General features: G+C 42.6%; 1 protein-coding gene across 1 annotated transcript in view; it reads left to right on the top strand.

Moving 5' to 3' along the window:
- The first annotated feature begins 11,911 nt into the window (after nucleotides 1–11,911).
- Nucleotides 11,912–23,608, top strand: part of abcc12 (ATP-binding cassette, sub-family C (CFTR/MRP), member 12) — a 110,892-nt gene continuing 99,195 nt past the window's right edge. Inside the window, exons 1-5 of the mRNA XM_041191683.1 lie at nucleotides 11,912–12,018; nucleotides 12,115–12,273; nucleotides 12,376–12,523; nucleotides 13,986–14,219; nucleotides 21,206–21,379. Coding sequence (XP_041047617.1) covers nucleotides 11,912–12,018; nucleotides 12,115–12,273; nucleotides 12,376–12,523; nucleotides 13,986–14,219; nucleotides 21,206–21,379 — 822 coding nt within the window. The remainder of the gene's footprint in view (nucleotides 12,019–12,114; nucleotides 12,274–12,375; nucleotides 12,524–13,985; nucleotides 14,220–21,205; nucleotides 21,380–23,608) is intronic.

A 23,608-nucleotide genomic window follows, 5' to 3' on the forward strand; every position in this document is an offset into this window, starting at 1 on the left:
ATTGTGGCTACAACAGCAGGTCAGAGGTTTGGAATTTTATGATGATTAACTCACCTCCTGACTCCCCAAAGCCTGCCAACCATCTACAAGGCTCCTGTCAGGAGTGCAATAGATTTCTTTTCATCTGTCTGATGAGGAAAGTTCCATTAACACTCAAGAAGCTTGATACCATCCAGGACAAACATTCCTTAAACATTCAATCCCTTCATCACCGAGGCACAGTTACAGCAGTGTGTACCATATACAAGATGCACTACCGCAACTTACCAAGGCTCCTTTGACAGCACTTTACAAACCCGCAACCTCTACCACTTAAAGGACAAGGTTCAGCAAATGCATGGGAACACCACCACCTGCAAGTTCCCCTCCAAGCCACACAGCATCCTGACTTGGCAGTGATTCAAGAAGGTGGCTAACCACCGCCTTCTTAAGGGCAGTTAGGGATCAGCGAGGCCAGCAGCGCTCATGCCCCATGAAAGAATAAATGTTAAAAATTGATAGAGATGTAGAAGATTATGACAGATTTCGATAAGGTAGACAAAGAGAAGATACTCCCAATAGTTGATGGTACAAAGACCAGGGTTCACAGATTTAAAGTTTTGGGCAAGAGATACAGGACTGGTGGTGCAGCAGTGTGTGGGGAGGGGCGGTGGGTTCTGAGGAAGAACTTCTTAATGCAACTGATAGCAATATCCTGGAACTTGTTGCCTACAGGGATGGTGGAATGAGAAACAATGAATGATTTCAAATGAAATTTGATGGTCACTTGAGCAAAATAAACTTCCTGGTCTATGGGGCTGGCACAGTGAAATGGCACTGTTTGGATTGCTCAACAAAGGGCCGGTTTGGACTCAATGGACCAAATGACCTCCTCTTGTGTAGAAATGACTATGATTTATGAATTAATGAGATCTGTTGAACACAGCGAAGAAATAACACAGAAAAAATTCACAATTGACATTTAATATTAATGTCAGAATCCAGATACTCCCTCCCTAACAGCACTGTGAGCCTACATACACCACATGACCTGCAGTGCTTCAAGAAGGTGGCTCATCACCACCCTCTCAAGGGCAATTAAGGATGGGCAATAAGTGTTGGCCTAGGCAGCGACACCCACAACCCCATGAAAGAATTTTTAAAAAAGAAAAATGGCCAATGCCTCCATGAAAACAAATGCTTACTTTGAATGGCATGACACAATGATATATATCACATCTTTAATGAAGACAACGTTCCTTTAAGATCTGAGAAAAGTCAATCAATGTTGCTGCACACTTCCGACCTTTGTACAGGGTAGTTCTTGCCCAAGATGACCTTTGAAATGAGCAGGATGAAAACGAGGCTTTCAACGAAAGCGTGGTTCAACAAAGTTCTCACTTAAATTACTCAGGCAACAAGAAGACTGATGATTTCAGCTGTGATTTAAGCACAATATCAGGATTAGAAGACATTTCAAACATACATAAAACTATTCAAGCCTAAGTGGTGAGTATAACTATTGGGTATGTGTTAATGTCTTTTTTACTGTCAATGAAACAATATGTTTGAATTTAGTATCAATCGTATCTTCCAGAAACAATACTAAAATAAATTATGAAAAATAAGAACATTGCTTGTATGAAAAAGTTTTTAAAAAAATGCCAATTTCCCCACATCTTTCAATAGAGTATATGTACCTAATTCTGAATCACTTTATAGAATATTTCAGAGAAAAGAATGGATTTCAAAAGAAATAACAAGTGACAAATAAAATGACCTTTGGAGAATGTGTCCACTGGTAATTTTTCAAGAACAATATTGATTTTATTTTTGTAAGTACATTATCAAGCAAACTGTTAACTCCAGAATTGTTGCTTTACCTTTTGGGATTCTCTGAACCTTACGTTTGAATACCACCTCATTTTTTGGTACAAACAAGGTGGTAGTGGGTTAAAAACTGAAAAGAAAATCATCAAGTCACCAACTGATGCCTGACTGTTACAATTTTTGTGTGAACCTTGACTTAGAAAGCCGATGCTTCCATCAGGAATTGCCAGGAGCCCAACAAATAGGTTTAAATTGAAGTCCAACGACTCAATTACAATGAGCATTTTCATGTGAGCCAGGCTGCATCGTTGCTTAAAAAAAACTCATCCACTAATCATTGCTTGCTAAGGGCAGCAAATTACCCATTTTAGAGGTATTTAAAATTGCTTTCTCCTGCTCTAATTGACATCATTGTAAAAGTTTTACCGACACCTTATTTGTATCTTTGGTCGGGTTTTAGTGCAGAAACAATTGTTTTTTGGTTATAGAGGCTCCTGCAAATATGCTCACTGCCTTTGTGAATTGCAAATGTGTCCAGTTCGAGTGGAAAGTGTGATGTTGCCACACTGTACTCAGACTAAGAGAGATATAAAGCGGAATCTTTTCAGTAAATTCATTGCACCTATTCAAGCACAGCAACCAGGTTCTGCAAGTGATATTGGTGGCACTAATCTACTCTCCACCTCTCTCCATACATGCCAACTTCTTTATTGTGGCACCCACCAGGAAAGAAAACCTCCTTCCTGGCCCTGACTTCTACACTAGCACCTCCATCACAGTATCAGAAAACTAGGATGCTCTGGCCGTTGGCATTGTTTCTGTTGCTCCACAAATGCGCTGTTGACACACCAACAATCTAAGCTGGCTTTAAAAAGCAGCAAGTCCACTGGATTTCCCTCATTCTTAAACAGTGGGCTGCCTTTAAACAGCATGATTAGCACAGGCACGTTGCCATTCATGTTTAAATGATGTTTGATCACAAAAATGAATTGGGCCACATGCCAATGTCAGTAGACAGCAGGAGATCCTCATGGGCAGAACAGTGTGCAGTACAATTAATCAATAAACTGTGAATAAATTGCCTTTCTCCTGGCACAGTATGGACATCCATCCCTTGTTATACCAGCTGGTATGCTAAGCTTCAGCAGCAGTTGCTTACTTCTGTGAGCTCTGGATGCACAACCATATGCTCTCATACCTGACTCTCAGGTAATGTTTGCCAAGAGTATTCATCTGAATTCTCAGAGTTCCCTCACCAGTATATGATAAACATCTGCTTTCAGTGTAGTGGCAATATCTAAACAGGACAAATTGTAGCATACTAGCCAGTCTGATGTAATAGACACTCAAGTTCAGTGACATTAACCAGGTTTACCCATCATCATTGCTTGATACAGGTCTTCACATGAAGGACTTTGGTTTGCTCCATAACTGAACAGCATTTGTCAATTAAAAAACATGAAATTTTAAAAGGTAGAAAGGATGAGCAAAAAAAACCTTGCATTAGTCAAATCCATTTCACAAGTAATTTGCTTGTTATAAAGACAATGATTGAATAAGTAACTTAAACAGTTTCTGTTATTTTTTGAAGCCACGATCAAATCTTCTTCATGGAAGGGTGTGGATGGGGTAGAGGCAGTTGCGATGGGATGGGTCCCTCCTACTTACAAAAGTTAACCTGGCAGTATGACTACCGGAAACACTAACACTGGTCCTGCCACAGGTATGCTGCCTATCAAGTATCATGACTGGAATGATCATTTAGAAATGGGGAAGAGTTGAGGAGCTAACAGAGCATACCCCATCTACCCTAGATCTCCCAACAACCTGGTGCGAGGGGCTGGGAAACCCAGGCTCATCCCTTTGTTTGGAAAAGCTGAGCGATTGGTTTATATAGACCAAGAAACTTTCTGATCTTGCCAAGGAAATAGGGAATAAATCATCAAATATAGTTGCATAGCACAGGAAACACTGATTAAACACTAGTTACATTCTAGCCTTTCACCTCAAAAGCTGGGCTCAAATTTAGATGAGCTAAAACAAAATGCTAAAAATTCTGAGGAGAGAAAGATATAATATTTGTAAGGATTTATCACTATTTCCAAATCTTAGTTTCTGTCTTTAACTTAGATTTAGCACCTTATCTAATCAAGCAAAGCATTTGTCATCATACGGAGATGCTTGCGCTAAATTATTTCTGAACAGAACAATAATATACAGTTTTTGGAGTTTGTAAAATTTAACTGTAACCTTCTCCTTCAAGGTGACCAAGCATTATATTTTTATTATTTAATCTGATGAGACTAAACAATGGGCAGAAACTTTCACTGAGTGGGCGGGCGCATGCCCAACCCACTCGAGCGCAAAATAGCGTGTGATGATGTCGGGCAAATGTCCTGACATCATTACGCATTCACATGATATTTCGGTCAGCGGGCATTTGCTAAGCTTGGAAGCATGCCCGCCAACAATTATGTGGGCAATTAATAGAGATTTTTCATTGCCCATTCAATGTTATGGCTGGCAGGCAGGCGAACTGACCAGATGGCCTTTGCATTTTTCAGGAAACCTCATCCACAGTCAGGATGAGATTTCCGTGATTAATTAAAATAAAAATATTTTTTTGTGGACAGCATTTTCATTACCTACATTTTCATGTGACTGATTATGAAGATTGGACACTTTTTTCCAATTTCTGTGACCTTTATTGTAAGTTGTTCAGGTCTTCAGCTCCCTTCAGGGAGCTTTCTGTGAACGCTACCTCCTGCGCCCATGCTGACTTCAGCGCTTGCCCTTCTCCCACCCCACCCCGTCAGCACTGAGCCTTTCAGCGTGTGTTTCATGCTGGCTGGCCGTTAATTGGCCAGCCAGTGTGAAATCGCAGTCGGGGGCCGAGCATGGTCAGCAGCACGTTCCCCAGCCCCTCCCGGATCCACTGATTGTGCGCACCCAGCAAACTAAAAATCCTGCCCAATATTTCTGACATGAACTGTCTTGTAGAACAACTTAACATTATTACTGAAGATATAAAACCAATTCTAATTAGTATGAAAAATGCTATTTTGTAATACAATAATAATGGTCCTGTGACCCTGTGGGTAGTGTTCCAGCCTCTGAGCTAGACGATCTGGGTTCAAGTCCCATTCCAGGATTTGATAGCCACAGAAACTGGGTTCATATCGTGGTCAAGCGGGTTGATTATTAAATTGCAAATCCGTCCAACATGCAGATGATAAGAATGGGAGAGTCTCCTGGTCAGCCATGCTTGGTGTGGAGTGGCACCCCTCCACCTATAGCCTCTGGCAATAGGCTAGCGGCTTGTTCCAGGAAAAACTAGCTATGGAAACAACTGTAAACATGTGTTTTGTCTGCCTCATTGCACCAATAGGTGCGAGGGAGAAGATGAAGACTGCGGTAATGATAATATAATGCTATTGTTGTAATGGATGGAAAATTTCCCTTATGCTGTATATCACTTTCATTAATTGTATTTATAAATTTGTGTGTATTAAAACGGAAAATAGCTAAGTTGCAATTGCTTTATTTTTATAGAAGTGTGAAGTGATGCATTTTTGAAGGAAGAATGAAGAGTGGCAAAATAATTTAAATGGTACAATTTTAAAGGGAGTACGGAAACTGAGAGACCTAGGGGTATAGTGAAGATGGCAGGACAAGTTGCTAAAGTTGTAGAAAAGCATATGAGTTCCTGGGCTTTACAAAGAGGGATATGAAATGCAAAAGCCAGGAAGTTATGTTAAACCTAAATAAACCACCAGTTTGACCCCAGTTGGAGTACATTAAAGTCCCGCCGTTCATGACTTCTTCTTTCATGAATTTGTTTACCTGTACAATAGGCCTTCACACATTCACCCATTGCGGCCCCAAATCTTCAACTATCCAAAATTTAAACATTAAAAGTTTGCACTTGAACATATACCGGTCCTGAAATAAAGAAAAACCAGCATTTAGAAGATAGAAAAACCAAGGTTGCCATGGTGTATTTCCCTCAGTAGGAAGTGCGCACTGTGCATGTGTCATCTGTAACCTCATATGGGTTGCTGTGATTTACAGGATACAGTAGTACAAATACAATACAGCACTTTACTAAAAATAAGTGAGTTGGAGACAAGCAGAAAATGTCCCAGAAAAGTGATGAAACTTGCACAAAAAGTCACACTCTTAGTTCGACTGAAAATGGTGCAAATGCCACCATGTTGGTCAGGGAATACAGTATCAATGAATCTGCAATCAGGTACATTAGGCAGTCTGAAGAAAAAATAAGGGCCAGTGTTAGTATTTCTGGTCATCATACTGCCAGGTTGACTTTTCTAAGTAGGAGGAAATGGGGATGGTTGCTCCAGCTGAACAAGCAATTGCAGGACAGTTTCCCAAGGGGCTGCAGGAATACGTTGAGGAGAGAGGTTACCAGGCAAAGCAGGTCTTCAACACAGTCAAATCTGGCCTGTTCTGGAAGAAAATGCCAAATAGGACTTAAATATCCAAAGAAAAAAGGACAGCTCCTGGTTTTAAAGCTGCAAAGGACAGTCTAACATTTCTAGTATGTGCCAATGTGGATGGTTTTAAATGTAAACCAATGCTGGTTTAAAGATCAGAAAACCTCCGAGCTCTTAAAGGGAAAAATAAATCTCACCTGCCAATCTTTTGGAAGACTAACAGAAATGCCTTCAATATTTGAAGACTGGTTTGAGAATTTCTTTCTGCTAGAGGTCAGGACTTACTTGAGGGAAATGAACCTGTTTTTCAAGATCCAACTTATTCCCAATAATGCACACAAGCATCCACACTCTCTCACAGAGAGACATCCAGATGTTGACATTTTGTTTTTACCTCCAAATATGACCTCACTTATCCAGCCTATGGATCATGGGGTCATTGCCTCATTCAAGGCTTACTACACCCAACTTAATCTTCTGGAAGCAGACCCTTCAACCACAGTCTGTGATAGCTGGAAGGAATTCAACATCTTCATAGCAGTAGGCATAGTTAAGGACTCATGGGATGAAGTTAGAGCTTCAACAATATATGCCTGCTGGTAAAAAGTTTGGCCTGTGGCTGTAAATAATTTTACAGGGATCCCCAGTGTGGAAGCTGAAGTGGCCAGGATTGTTGAATTGGCACAACAAGTTGGAGGGGAGGGACCTGAAGACCTGACCACAGATGAAGTGGACAAGTTGCTTAAATCTCATCAAGAGGAACTCTCTACAGAAGAACTGGTTGAACTGGTGAAATTAAATGAAACTAAACAGGAGCAGGAGCAGGAAGAAGAGCCTAAGAAGGCTCAGTTCACAACCAAGATGATGGCAGATCTCATTAGATCAGCTGAAGATTTGAAAAAACAGGCGACAGACCATGATATAAGCATGGAAAGAAGCATTGCCTTTTGTAGTGTGATTGGCACAGCTATTGCTCCTTACAGAGAACTTTACTAAAATGAGAAACAAAAGGCAAAGCAGTCAAGAATAACATTGTTCGTTTCATGAAAATCAACATCTGCATCAGCCACTTCACTCACTCCACCTCCACTCTCAAGTAATTTGTACTGTAGATGTGACAGATTTTACATTGTTCTTGTTCTCTCACTTTGTTAAACAGTTTCTCCAATAAAATTGTCTTGAATTTACTCAAAACATGCCTCTGTGCCTTTAAAAAGTACAATTTTGGGATGACTGGAGCCTATCTAACTAATTCCCAATATAAAGTTTGTTCCCTGTTTGCGATTTTTCCCTTTGTGCGAATTCGGGGGAACATAATCCCCGCGAATGGTGGGACTTAACTGTATTGTGTCTAATTCTGGGCATTGTAGTTTAGTAAAGATGTGAAGGCTTTGGAGAGGGGACAGAAGAGATTTACTAGAATGATTCTAGTGATAAAGGATTACAGTTAAGTGGATATAGTGGAGAAGCTGGTGTCGTTCTCTATAAAAGGCTGAGAAGAGATTTGATAGAAGTCATTAAAATTATGAAGGCCTGAGATAGACTAAATAAAGAAAAAACTACTTCCAATGTCTGAAGGGCACAAATTTAAAGCAATTGACAGAAGAATCAGAAACGCCATGTGGAAAACCTTTTCAAAAAAAGTGACTAAGATTTGAAATAGGTTGTTGGATATAGGTTCAATAGTGGCCTTCAATAGGAAATTGGATGAACACTTGAAAGAAAAACGTTGCAGGGGTTGAGAAAAGCAGGGGACCAATGGAATTGTTCTTTGGAATAGATAATTGAATGGCCTCTTTCAGTGCTGTACAATTCTTTAATTCAATGTAAAGGGCTATTTTATGTAAAGTACGTACATATAAAGTCACTTTTGAATCTGCTCCCACCACTCTTTCAGATAGTGAATTCCAGATCCTAGCAATTCGTGGTGATCCTGTGCCCCACCCCAGTATTGACTATTGCTCCAGAGTACTCATCTTCAGATCTGTCAGACATCAAGACTTCAGCCAGGCTCCCAAATCCCCCAAATATTCCAGACTTGACGCATTACACCTCAAGCCATTCTCTGCCTATTGTTAACCAGCCTTCAATCACCCCCAGTGCACACCAACATTCTCCACCTCTAATAATAACAGACGCCAATACCAGCTCCAATGTTACTGGACGACTAGATCCCACCACACAAATACCAAAAACTGCAGTACAAAAACTATCTCCAATTGTTGCCAAGCTTGACTATCAACTGTCCAGTAATTCCAGAAGAAGGAACTAGCCCTCTGCTCAGACATATTCCAGGACCAGTACTATTTACTGGGATGATGAACCACTCTCAGGTTAGTTCCTAGTTGGTTTCTATTGGCTGCTAAGTTAGCTGAAGTGTCCAGCAGTTTGTACTGTTGGTTAACTTTGGTGAAGTCTACAGGCAGTGGTGTGGTATGTAGTGAGGGACTTGGCTTCACTTCAAGGAGCCTGCTCAGACCATTAGCTCCCAGCCTTCAGTGGTGTAGTTTTCATCCCCCTTGGCCTGCAGCAAGTCAAGAAGAATGAGCAGAGATAATATAGAGGAGGACAAACTGGTGGAAAAGGAAGGAGGAGGGGGAGAAGAGCTCTCAACAGGAGGCCATATCCACCAATGACTTTAAGGTACCACCATTCCAAAGGCAATTAGGGATGGGCAATAAATGCTGGCCTTGCCAGTGATGCTCATACCCTATGAATAATAAAAAAAAATGTGACAGATTTCAGTGGGTACTTCTTTTATGAAGTGGAGGCATCAAAAGCGCTCTTCCTCACTGAAATTCAGAAAGGAGAATTTCTCCATAAAACCCCTGTATCCTAGTCCTTTACATTTACAGCTTATCTTTATCAGTGTGTAATAATACAGAGTAAATAGTGAATAGGACAATAAATACAGATGAATAATTTTGATGAATTCCATGATGTAGAAATTAAGATTGCTATTCATTAAAACTGTATTATAAATGATCACAGTGTTCCTGAGTAATCAGAAGGCAGAAAATCCTCTTAAACAGGGAGCAGGTGCCTGGAAAGTACATTGGCAACCAGGCAGGATTCTGTTTCCATGGCCACTTTCACTATCACATGTTTGGCATTGCTTTCTGACACAAAAGAAAATGTTTTGAGAGTAGGCAATTGGGTGATGAATTTTAAATTGAAACTGAAGATATGAGGAAGAGGATGAGTAGAAAGTGTATTTGGATATAGAAGGATTATGTGTGAAAAGTTGTTGTGAGGATGAAAAATATTATGAAATTTTGACCGAGTATCATGGAGAATTGTTTCATGGTCATAGTTATTACATAGTTTTTATTGTGAACTGTGAAGCTCCTTCAGCCAAACTTTCCACTTGTCGGGCGAGCGTCCCAATGTCATCGCACACTCACATGATATTTCACTCGGCGTATGGGAGTTGGAGCTGCACCCACGATTAATTAAGAGGCCAGTTAAGGCCCTGACAACCCAAATGATGGTGGTTTAACTTTGCTCGTGCAATTTTTTGTTCATCACATGAGCAGGCAGGCAGCCCACAATTTGCAAAACCTCATCCACAGGCAGGATAAGAAGGGTCAGCAGCATTGTCTACGTGAGTTGTGAGGGGTTTTGGCGATGGTTTGCTGCTAGTGACTTATTTATACTTATCAGCTTAATCTCTGATCAGGGCTTCATTCTTAGCATTTTCAGGCTTCATTTCAGGTCTCATTGGTGTTTTCCAGGCCCCCTAGGGATCTCCGCCAGATCTTCCCGCACATCCCACTGGACATCCAGCATCTGCTGCCTAATGGACAACTCCAGAGGCTCATCATCTGCCTTTGACTGAGCATCGTCCTGGTCTGCAGCAGTTCTCCGATTGCTGGCTCCCTGGGCACTCTCTGCCTCTGCCTGCACCTCAGGCGAGTGTGAAGTGCCATCACCAATGAACACCAAGATACTAGCCGCCGAACTAATGCCCATCGAGGTTCAGAGAGTGGGTGTGACAAAGGTGGTTGGGGAGCATGGTGGTCCTCCGGAGTCAGAGTTAGCTCCTGAAGGTCCTGCACTTCACTGCTTGGTGGCAGATCTAAGGGAGAAGAAGAATTTGTCAATCGTTAAGTCATGACAATGTCACTGTGCATGTCAGGCACCCTGGTGAGACAATGGAGATGTGCATCATGTTGCCATCGTCTTTCAATGATCAATGAGGAATCCAGTCTGGAGGCTCCCATCAACAATAAGATTGCACAAGATTGTTTGAACCATCTGAAACTCTCACCTCAGTGCACTGCACTCTTACCTTCATCTGAAAACCCAGCCTCATCATGGCTGATTGATTGAGGTGCATGGGGCCTCTTGAGATCCAAGGTCTCCTGCACGTACCAGGTGAGGGTGAGGTGGTGTAGAGATCTTCCACCAGTCCATGGCCTCTCAATATTGTTATGGGATGTCTTTTTCTGAAAGGACAGAGGAACATTGATTAGTCCACTCCCAACCTGCAGTGCCATTGTGGACTGGCCAACCCCAGCTGAGGAGCACCTAGTAGGGCACATCCAAGTCGTGGCCCTCGAGGTGCAAGGCACTCAGTCCAAGCAGCTAGGGCTCAGCCCCTTGGCCAGCTCCGGCGTTATTGACAGTTGGCACTCAGACTCTAACACCCCTGAGCTCCACAGGGGGATGGCCAGCCCAAAACAATTCAACACACTGACCCATGCCAACATGGTACTCACCGTCCCTGAGCACGGCAGGTCGTTGAAGCGCTTCCGGCACTGCACCCAGGTGCACCGCACCACGTCGTGGCTGCTCACCCGGGCTGCCACTTCCACCCATGCCCTCTTTGTGAGGTGCGGTGACCTCCTCCTCCCATCTCTGGGGACAAGGGTGCCCCTTCTGGCAGCCACATCCTCCAGGAGGGCAGTGAGGCATTCATCGGAAAAACTGGGGATCGAGTGCCCAGCCGACCTCCCCTCCCACATGGTCTCTGCATCCTCGTTTGTAGCCATGTCACTCCGATGCGGACAGTCTCCCTGGGGCTGCCTGCACTGATTTTGAACCAGCCGCCAGGTCGCCATTGGACCCGGTGGACAATAGGCCCCCACCCCCACCCGCCTCTTCTCAGAGGTTCTCCAGCCGACGTTCACGCTGAGTGGGCCTTAATTTGCTTGCCAGCATGAAATCATGGTCCGGCCCCGATCATAGGCGGTGTTCAGCTTCGCAACCACTCCTGCCCTCCCTTGCCAATTCACCCAACAAGGGCAAAACTCTGCCCCTTAGTTCTTTGTGTGGATCTTTCGTTTAGGTGTTCAAGTTATTTTCTATATATCCACCATTCACCAGGGGAGAAAAAAAAACAACTTTCTACTGGTCTACCTGCTGCAGAACCACCTTCCTGAATCCGGGAATTCTGTGGCTTGGTGTCCAAACAGTTGGACATTAACATTGATATTGCAATGTCTAATATTCTAGTAATTAAATGTGCAGCATCATTATTTCATATGTTGAAATAAAAAGTCACACCAAGATCTCTGCTGTGACACTCAATGTGGTGTAAAAGCTATAATAATACTCCTTCTATTTGCATCAACATTTAACCTTTGACTCTTTAACTTCAAGATCAATCTTCCCAATATTGATGCACATTGCCGGAAGTCAGTGAAATGGAATTTCCAGGTTTCCATGATGAAGAGCCACATGAGGTACAGAATAAACACCACAAGTACTTTCAGAGTTCCAAAACAATGATTCCTATTCGTCCAAAGCCAAAGTAAGTGAGAGAAAAAAAATCTGTTCTACAATATAAAGTCCTTCGTGCTTTTCAGAATTAACTATCCTTTATCATACGCAACAAAATATTTTGCAGGAATCCATCTCCAGCTCCAGTCGATGATGCTGGGTTATTTTCATTCATCTTTTTCTCATGGGTGACACCAATGATGATAAAAGGGTTCAAGAAGGAGCTGAATCAAGACACTGTGCCTCCCCTGTCTCAGTTCCATTGTTCAGATGTGAATGCCAGAAGGTGTGTCAATTTGGAAAGACATTTTGGGTGATCAGAATGTATAAAAATACGTGTAAAAACAAAATAAAAATTCTTTTGACATTTTGCTGAAAATATTTACAGATTCTTGCGTCTTTGGAAAAACGAGGTGGAAAGAATGGGCAGGGAGAAAGCTTCCTTGGAGAAAGTGGCTCTGCAGTTTCAGCGAACAAGGCTTATCATGAACATAATTTGTACAGTTATTTGTATGATTTGTAGCTTTTTGGGACCGGTAAGCAGTCACATATGTTTACTAGTTTAAATGGTTAACTACCTTAATTCTTAATTTGCTATATTTCAATAAACTTGAAATAACATGGTGTTTAGATAAACCACCGATGTAATCCCAGTCTATGAAAGCACACGATTTTGAACATAATTGCAAATTATTTATGTATCTCCCATTTTTTGAAAGCATTTCAAACATTTTCAAAGGTAATATGACCTTTACAATAAGGCCTAGTTTTAAAGGTTATTCGTAAAATCAATGTCAAAACAATTCCAGGAAGTCAAATAACCACAGGGTAAAACTGCCAATGTTTGGCACTAGTCTGGCAATGTCACTCAAAAACACAATCAATATGAAAAAAGAAAAACATCACACTAGTGGTGCAGACATTAATCTTCAGAATCCATGAGTTAAAAATACATTGTTTAGTCAGGGTACCGAGAGATTTGCTCTGCGGAGCTATGGTATACCTAACATGGATCGGCTAATACTGTTCCAAACTCTAACTCTGGGTTGATTCAAAGACCATGATCTCCTCCACATTGGGCAGGACAGTGAGAAAATGAGGTGCCCCAGCTTTAATTTTATTGCCCCCTCCCACTAGCCCAGCTCCACAACCCCCTTCCCCCCGTCTCTACATCGACTGCTGAGAGGAATGTAAATTATGGTGAAGGTGTGAGGCTTGGTGGACCATCCTATTTTCTTGACTACTGTTGCCTTAGGAACCACCAGGATAGGGATGTTGATAACCCTTGGGGGAGGGGCAGAAAGTCCCTAATAGTCAACTTATTTCCTTCTCAGTACGCTGCAAGTTTTATCCTTTGTAGGTTCTTTGCTGTCATCACCCTACCCTACCCCACCCCACTGCCACCCTTCATCCCCTATCAAAGTAATCAGGCCCACAATAAGTCCTGTTTGCACATCAGTGCTACCTTTACTGATTTACATTGTCTCCCTATTCCCCATGCCTTAAACCTAAAATTCTTGGCAGCTTTGTCACTCAACAGCCTTACCCACGCCTATTTCTGTTAATTATCCTCCAGCCTAATATCCACCTTCCATGAACATTCTATTCTACTGACTCCAACCTTTGGTGCTGCCTCTGCTGTTTGTTCCACCAGTAATGATAAAATGTCAGCCACTTGGGTTTTAAGCTCTGGAGCTCCCTTCCTATATCTTTCTACCTCTGCTCCTCAACCATTTAAAAACCTTGGAAACCATCTCAAGCCAAGTTTTTGCTTACCCCTTTTAATCTCCTTCTTGAACTGTTATATCCATTTTCTTTACATTTACTATCACTTGCCTTTTGGACTTCTTGTCTCATTAAAGGTGCTACATAGATGCAGGTTGTAATTGTTACTGTTGTTGAAACCCAAAACACGTGTCCTCCTCAGCATCATATTAAGCACAAAAATATCATGGTATTATTACTGCCTAATTGTGACTTCTGTTTCTTATTTTACAGGCAGTGCTGGTTCATGCTATACTCCAACATATTGAAAAAAAGTCAGAAAATCTTGTTTATGGTATTGGTCTATGCTTTGCCTTATTCACTACAGAGCTTCTTAAAACCCTTTTCTTCTCAGCCACGTGGGCAATCAACTATCAGACTGGCATCCGACTAAAAGGTGCCATTTCTACATTAGCATTTGTTAAGTTGGTTCATCTTAAAGATTTAAACAACATTTCTATTGGTGAGGTAGGTACTTATCTGTAATGTAAGATTATTGTGGTTGTCCTTTGTTGTTTTTCCTCATTGGTCATGCTATATTAAACCAGCTGTGAACAAGTATGCCTTGGCCCAACTTTATTCTGGCAGGCTAAAAGGCAAAACACTCCAGAGGCTAGAAATCTGAAACAAAAACAAAAAATGCTGGAAAAACTCAGCAGGTCTGACAGCGTCTGTGGAGAGAAAGGCAGAATTAACGTTTTGAGTCCGTGACTCTTCTTCAAAGCTAAGAGAAATAAAACTGTGGTGAAATTTATATTATTTAAGGGGGGTGGAGCAGATGAAGCTGGATAGATGCCAGCAATAGGTGGAGGCAAAGGAGAGATTGCCAAAGGTGGCATAAACCAAAGGTCAAAGGGGTGTTAATGGTGGTGGTGCTGGCTAAAAGAACGGATCTTTTCACCCCTCTCCAGTATTCTCCCTCCACCTGGACCTCTCCCTCTGGCCTCTTACCTGCCCTTGATCTTTTCATTGAGAACCGTCGGCGTGACATTAGCCGTCTCAATTTCTCTGCTCCTTTCACCCACTCTAACCTGTCTCCTTCTGAACTTGCCGCATTTGGTTCTTTCAGGTCCAACCCTGACTTTGTTATCAAACCTCCCAACAAGGGTGGTGCTGTTGTTGTCTGGTATACTGACCTCTACCTCACAGAGGCAGAGCACCAACTTTCAGACATATCCTCCTACCTCTTCCTGGAACATGACCCCACCACCAAACATCAGGCCATTGTTTTCAGGACTGTCATTGACCTCATCTCCTCTGGAGATCTTCCCTCCACAGCTTCCAACCTCATAGTCTCCCAACTTTGGACAGCCCGCTTCTACTTCCTCACCAACATCCACAAACAGGACTGTCCCGGTAGACCAATCATGTCAGCCTGCTCTTGCCCCATGGAACTCACTTCTCCCTATCTTGACTCCATTCTCTCTCCCCTTGTCCAGTCTCTTTCCACCTACATCTGTGATTCCTCTGCGGCCCTACATCATATCAACAATTTCCAGTTCCCTGGCCCCAACCGCCTCCTCTTCACCATGGACGTCCAATCCCTCTACACCTCCGTCCCCCACCGAGATGGGCTGAGGGCTCTCCGCTTCTTCCTTGAACAAAGGCCTGAATAATCCCCATCCACCACCACTCTCCTCCATCTGGCTGAACTTGTTCTCTCACTGAACAATTTCTCCTTAAACTTGTCTCAGTTCCTCCAAATAGAAGGTGTGGCTATGGGTACCCATATGGGCCCCAGTTATACCTGTCTCTTTATGGGATATGTGGAATATTCCTTGTTCCAGTCCTACTCAGGCTCCTTCCCACAACTCTTTTTTCGGGACATCATTGACTGTTTCGGTGCCGCTTCATGCTTTTGTCTGAACCTGGAAAAATTTATCAATTTTGCTTCCAATTCCCACCCCTCCATCATTTTCATATGGTCCATCTCTGACACTTCCCTTCCCGTCCTTGGCCTCTCTGTCTCAATTTCTGGTGATAGACTGTCCACCAATATTCATTACAAACCCACCAACTCTCACAGCTACCTCAATTACTGCTCCTCACACCCTACTTTCTATAAGGACTCTATCCCATTCTCTCAGCTCCTTCACCTCCGTTGCATCTGTTCTGTTGATGCCCCTTTCCAAAACATCGCTTCTGAAATGTCTTCCTTCTTCCTTAACCGAGGTTTCCCAACCACAGTGGTTGACAGGTCCCTCAACCGTGTCCAACCCATCTCCCGCGCATCTGCCCTCACTCCTTCCTCTCCCTCCCAGAACCATGATAGGGTCTCCCTAGTCCTCACTTTTCACCCCACCAGCCTCTGCATTCAAAGGATCATCCTCCGCCATTTCCACCAACTCCAGTATGATGCCACCACCAAACACCTCTTCCCTTCACCCCCCGTGTCAGCATCCCGTAGGGACAGTTACCTCTGGGACACCCTGGTCCACTCCTCCATCATCCCCAGCACCTCAACCCTCTCCCACGGCACCTTCCCATGCAATTACAGAAGGTGCAACACCTGCCCCTTTACTTCCCCCCTCCTCACCATCCAAGGGCCCAAACACTTCACTTGCACTTCCCTCAATTTGGTCTACAGCATTTGCTGTTCCCAATGCGGTCTCCTCTATATTGGAGAGACCAAACGCACTCTGAGTGTTCGGTTTGCAGAACCTTCAGTCTAACTGCAAGCATGACCCAGACCTTCCTGTCGCTTGCCATTTCAACACCCATCCTGTTCTCATGCCCACATATCTGTCTTTGGCCTGCTGCAATGTTCCATTAAAGCCCAACACAAACTGGAGGAACAGCATCTCATCTTCCGACTAGGTACTTTATAGCATCCGGGACTTAACATTGAATTCAACAACTTCAGACCATAAACTCTTTCCTCCATCATCATCCATTTTTTTTCCCCTTTTTTCGATATTCATTCTTATTTTTTACTTTTTATTTTATATATATATTTCCACTTATTCTTATGATTATTATGATTTAACTATATTTTCATTTTTATTCATTGTTATATCCCCACCTCTTAGCCTATTTTCGATCTTTTTTCCAACCATCGTACTCTCCCCCCACCTGACCCCCATTAGGGTCATCTGTCACTTGCTCACGTTGTTCTTTCCAGAGCATTTACCCTTGTCCAGCTATTATTACATCCTGCTTTCTATCCTTAATGTCACCATTAGCACCTCCTTTAGCCAGTACCACCACCATTGACTACCCTTTGCCTTTTGTTTATGACGTCTTTGGCAATATCTTCTTTGCCTCTATCTATCATTGGCCTGCTATCCAGCTTCGCCTGCTCCACCCCCTTTAAACAGTATAAATTTCACCACATTTTTACTTCTCTTAGCTCTGAAGAAGAGTCATACAGACGCGAAACATTAACTCTACCTTACTCTCCACAGAGTTTTTCCAGCATTTTTTGTTTTTGTTTATTCTGGCAGGCCTGTGGCTGTAACCTAACTTTTAGGTCAGGGTGTATTTTGATGGCCACCTCCCACATCACAGCTGTGACTACACTTCATAAGTATTTCATTGGCTATGAAGCAATTTGGGGTACCCTGGAGTCACATAAATGTAAAGCCTTCTTTACTCTTTTAATAATAGGCAGGAGACAAATTGGAGCAAATTCTGTTTAGCCTACCTCCTCAACTTAAGTACTTTGAGGTCCCAGGACTCTTCCCACTGCTTCCACAATCAGGGAGCCTCATACAAATATTTCCAGTGACCCCTCCCCAATGTATCCAGACTCTAAGACCATGTCTTGTGCTTCCAAACACCACCTTTTAATTTTCCCAGATTCTGAGATGCCCTCTCTGCTGGAAGATCCCTGGGAACCCTACTTATTCCCTGAGGCCCACTCAAGTACTCGTCATCCCTCCAGAGCCCATTCCCATTGTGATCAGCACTGAGATCTCAGCCAGACTCCCAGCACCTCCAAATATCACAGACCTGGCATGATATAGCTCCAGCACTACCAGTCTGCAACTCCCTCCTCTTTGTTACCTAATCATCTAGCATCCCCATGACTGTTACAAGCTGATATCGTCCACTGCAAGTAATAGCAGATCACAGTACCATCCTCCATGTTTCCAGACAACTGGACTTCTCCACAGAATGCTGCAATACCAAAAACTATCATCTATTGCTGCCAGACTCTACTATTACCTATTCAGTAATTCCACAAGAAGGAATTAGCCCTCTGCTCAGAAATATCCCAAGAGCAGTCTGCAGTGTGCCATATACCAGTAACTCACCCAAGTGCTACCACACTGAGAATCCTTTTGTCCCATATTACATACAGTCTTTGGTACCTTCCCCATTTTTCACATAACACAGGATTTGTGCAGTCCTGCTATATCTTGGTACTCAATCCACACTACTGCTGGGCTCTAGAAATTCCACAGTAACTTAAGCCACCTTTTCCACCTCTGAGTAATGCCAACCCAAAATATTTGCTAAGTCCCATTCTTTCCCCAATCTATTGCTCATCACTGTTAAACTCCACATCTGTCTCCATTTGCTGCAACTTGATTATCATCTTCCTGTGAGAGGTAATATTTATAGGTATAAAGGTAATATAAAGGTAATAAAGTTAAAGGTAAAAACAAGACTTGCATTTATATAGCACTTTTCATGAACTCAGGACATCCCAAGGTGTTTTATAGCCAATGAAGTACTCGATGTTAAAAGTGTAGCTACAGTTGTAACATCAGAAAGGTGGCAGGCAATTTGTGTACAGCAGTATTGGTAGGGGTGACCACTGCACAGGCCTTGTGGGGATGAAGTCCTGCCTTCACATTGAGCATACCCTCTACTGTGTTGTTTGGTAATACCACCATGCTAAATGGAATAGATTTTGAACAGATCCAGCATCTCAAAACAGGGCATCCATGAGGTGCTGTGGATCATCAGCACAATCAGCCACAAACTGTAAACTCATGGCCTGGCATATTCCCCACTCTACCATTACCATCAAGCCAGGGGATCAACCCTGGTTCAATGTAAAATGCAGGAAGGCATTCCAGGAGCAGCACGTGGCATAAAGTACCTAAAACTGCAGTGCCAACCTAGTGATGTTGGAACACAGAGTACTTGCATACCAAAAAGTGGAAGCAGCATGCGATAGACAGAGCTAAGCAATCCCACAACCAACAGGTCAGATCTAAGCTCTGCAGTCTTGCCATGTCCAGTTGTGAATGGTGATGGACAATTAAACAGCTAACTGGAGGAGCAGAAGGCTCCACAAATATTGCCATCCTTAATGATGGGAGAGCCCAGCTTATCAGTGCAAAAGACAAAGCTGAAGAATTTGCAATTCTCCAGCCAGAAATGCAGAGTAGATGGTTTAGCTTAGCATTCTCCTGAGGTTCCCAGCATCACAGATGTCAGTCTTCAGCCAATTTGATTCACTACACTTGATAACAAAAAATGGCTGAAGTTACTGAATATTGGAAAGACTATGGGCCCTGACAACATTTCAGCAATCGTTCTAAAGACTTGTGCTCCAGAACTAGCCACACCCCTAGTCAAGCTGTCCCAGTAAATCTACAGCGCTGGCATCAACCCTGCAATATGAAAAATTTCCCAGCTATGTCCTGTCCATAAAAGGCAGGACAAATCCAATCCAGCTAATTACTACTCCATCAATCTACTCATGATCATCAGCAAAGTGATGGAAGGGGTCGTCGACAGTGCTAGCAAGCAGCACAGACTCAGCAGTGAGCTGCTCACTGATGCTCAGTTTGGGTTCTGCCAGGGCCAGTCGGCTTCAGACCTCATTGCAGTCTTGGTCCAAACATAGACAAAAGAGCTGAACTCTTGAGGTGAGGTGAGAATGGCTGCCCTTGACATTGAGGCAGCATTTGGCTGAATGTGGTATCAAGGAGCCCTAGTAAAACTGAAGTCAATGGGAATCAAATGGAAAAGTCTCCATTGGTTGGAGTCATACCTAGCACAAAGGAAGATGGTTGTCATTGCTGGAAGTCAATCATCTCAGTCCAGGACATTGCTGCAGGAGTTTCTCAGAAAAGACTACTAGGCCCAACCACCTTTAGCTAATTCAATAATGACCACCCCACACACAAACACCCCCCCCCCTTCCCCCCCAACCCACCCCCTGCCCCCGCTGCCCCTCTATTATAAGGCCAAAAGTAAGGATGTTCGCTGATTATTGCACAATGTTCAGCACTATTCATGACTCCATATATACTGAAGCAATTCATATCCATATGGAGCAAGATCTGAACAGCATTCAGGCTTGGATTGATAAGTGGCAAGTAACATTCACACCACACAAGTGCCAGGCAATTACCATCTCCAACAATAGAGAATCTAACCATCTCCACTTGACATAGAATGGCATTACCATCACTGCATTCCCCACTGTCAACATCCTGGGAGTTACTATTGACCAGGAGCTGAACTGAACCAGCCATATAATTACTGTGGCTACAGGAAGTCAGAGGCTGGGAATTTTGCAGTGGATAACTCACTCCTGATTCCCAAAAGCCTGTCCACCATCTACAAGACACAAATCTGGAGTGTGACGGAATACTCTCCACTTGCCTGGATGAGTTTAACTCCAACAACACCCAACAAACTTGACATCATCCAGGACAAAGCAACCTGCTTGACTGGCACCCCATTTACTACTTTAAATATTCACTCCCTCCACCACCGACGGGCCTTTGCCCCAGGCGACAGCTAATTGGCTAGCTGAAGCTTGATTCGCTGTGCTGAAACAGTGAGGGTGGGAGCAAGTGGACCATTCATTTTCTTTCATGCCTCCCTCAACCCACTGAAAACTGTAAAATCCAGCCTCTGTGTTAACTCCACTAATCAGAGTAATAGAAATTGTGTAATAGTTAGTCTTTCTGAAAGATGAGAATATAGAATAGGTACAACATCTGGATTGTAGAATACCAGGTCTGCATATGGGAAGCACTATTAGCCACTTCTAAATACCTTAAAATTATAAAAGCAATTAGTTCAATTAAGAAGTTAAACATGCAGCTACCATTTTGGCCAAATATGTAATATATTATCATTTAAAGAGGTTTGTATCTCCTGAGCTTTGTTTCTAAATGTATCTTGTATGTTGTGAAGCTACCATATACATGACAAGAGCATAAACCATTTCATCACTTCTCTGTGACACCTTCAAGATGAAAATTATATCAGCTCTTTTGAATCTTAGGGACTAAAAGTCTCTACCCAAAATGATAACAATTTTCTCTTTTAAAACGGATCTGGTGGATCAGATTTAATTTTTGTATTGCAAAAAAAGGGGAAAATTTGGTAATATTTGTGACTGAAGCAACATTATTCAAAGCATGAACACAAAGGGAAGTTCGCAGCCTTTTAGTGTTTGATGCAGATTGATTTGAAATCAGGCTCAAAGATTGAAAAATTTGACTTGGAATTAATTTATTCAGTTTGTTTTGTTTATACAGGTTGTGAACCTGCTGTCAAATGATGGTCATCGACTATTTGAAGCTGCTTTGTTTTGTCCTTTTATATTTGGTACTCCAGTGCTATTGATCAGCTGTACAATATATTCCTACATTATCCTTGGACCGACATCCTTGTTGGGAGTTGTGGCTTATATTTTATTATTGCCTGTTCAGGTATGACATTGCAATGAAATGCCGAACAAAACCAATGATTACAAATTTTTACGTTTCAAGCAGTTCATATGTGTCAGCTAAATTTGAGCACTCTCATTTTTGAGTTAGATGATTGCTTGCTCAATCTTTAAATGAGATGTGCGGGGCAAGTTTTTTACACAGAGGGTAGTGAGTGTCTGGAATTTGCTACCAGAGGAGATGGTGGAAGCAGGTACAATAGTGGTGTTTAAGAGGCAGCTTGACAAATACATGAATAGGATGGGAATAGAGGGATACGGACCCCGGAAGTGCAAAATGTTTTAGTTTGACAGGCAATATGATTGGCGCAGGCTTGGAGGGCCGAAGAGCCTGTTCCTGTGCTATACTTTTCTTTCTTCTTTGTTCTTTGTTCTTTGAGGTCTTTGAAATTATAACCTAAATTAAAAGAAAGAACTTGCATTTATTTAGAACCTTCTCATACTTAGGAAATCCCAAAGTGCATTACAACCAATGGATTATTCTTAATGTGCAATCACTGTTACTTTGTAGGCAAGTTTGACAGCCAATTTTTGCAAGCTCCCACAAAATCAATTGAATAAGTAAAGAACTCTATGCCATTTAAATAGTGGCATTCGAACTTTTATATCCACCTGACCATGTCAGTCAGGGCCTGGATTTGAGGCATTTCCCTACTCCGCCAACCCGACTCAGGAAAAAGAGGCCCAGAACGTCAGATTTTCATTCCATGCAGTGGGGAGGACAGTGGCAGGTTGGATTAGGAATCTGACGCGTCACCCCTGGAACGAGTGCAGTGGCTGCCAGGTGAGGAGGCAGGCTGGGTGGAAGTCTTGTCTCTGTGTTCTGGCACTTTGTTGAAGTTATTAAAAAAATAATTAAAACAAAAAACAGTCCTCCACCCCTCACCCCTCTCACCGCCACACACATCGCCCATGCCCCATCCATGCCAACCTATGCCACATCACACTCCCCCACACCCCAAGGGCCCCTTGGTCCTATGCTACCCTATGCCCTTCTATTCACCTTTGATGGCCCCTCATACCCAATGCCATCCTATGCCCCTCTACCCAAACCTCCCAAGGCCCCTCATACTCCCTCAGTCACTCTATTCACCTCTACCCACCCCCATGGCTTGTAATACCCCCTTTTCCAACACATGCCCCCAATCATCCCATAGCCCTTTACAGTCCCAATGCCAATTTAGTGCCAATTCATGCCAACCCTTGCACCCACCCACCACCCTTTGTCCTTACACCCTCCATGCCAACTCATTCAGCATCCACCATGAGCAAACTTCAGGAGCCATGCTGACATAAAATAAAGTTATATGTCTATTGTTGATGTCACTATGTAAAGATTACTTACATTGTTAAAAAAAATTCAATACATTGAAATTGCTTCAACTAATCTCTTATGGAAACAAACATTTCACTTAAGTACTTAATTTCTTATGAAAACAAACATTGCTATTCTATAAACATGGAGCTGTCATGCAGCTCAAATCCTACAAGCATAGCTCTTAGGCTTATGTGAACAGATAGAGTGAAATAACAGGCACTGATTTTCTTAAACTCCACACATTTTTTAAAAATTTAAAGCCCAGCAGAGTTAAATAACTTGACTGCTTTGACGGTTGCAATGAGCTTTGACAGTTGTTGAAAATATCTAGTTCATGATTCATGTTAATATTTGTTCAATTCTGAGAAGATTATTGTTATCAAGGTAAGGTAACTAGAATGCTAGGCTTTAGGGATTTCCAGAACACTTAAAAGAACATAGTAATTTAGGAGGTTAACCATGTTTGGTTAATAGTCAAAATGGAAGAAATGGAGCCATAAAACAGCAGGTGGGATTACTTAACTGGAGAACTAGAGATGTGATGTTTACACTGCTTGCAAAGAGGTGCAGTCCAAAGAGATGTTTTGTTTTGAAGGCAAGAGCTAAATTAGCTCAAAAGCATTCAGTGAACCCTGAAAGGTTATGTCATCATGGAGGTGGATGGAGCTTAAGAAGGTTCTCTGCTTTCAATTTGTCTGCAGCAGGAGAAGAGACTCCATACTGAAAAGATTCTTGACACCGTCCAGGACAAAGCAGCCCACTTGGTTACTGTTAGCAGGCTCCAGGCAGTTCAGGCTCAGAGAAGCCCTGGGAGCTATTCAGTGGAGTTAGGGCTCAGAAAATTCTTGGGGAGCAGAGATAATGATGAAGGTTGCTGGTTCTATGTTAGAGACA

This window comes from Carcharodon carcharias, chromosome 7 (genome assembly GCF_017639515.1).
Source record: "Carcharodon carcharias isolate sCarCar2 chromosome 7, sCarCar2.pri, whole genome shotgun sequence".
NCBI classification, from domain to species: domain Eukaryota; kingdom Metazoa; phylum Chordata; class Chondrichthyes; order Lamniformes; family Lamnidae; genus Carcharodon; species Carcharodon carcharias.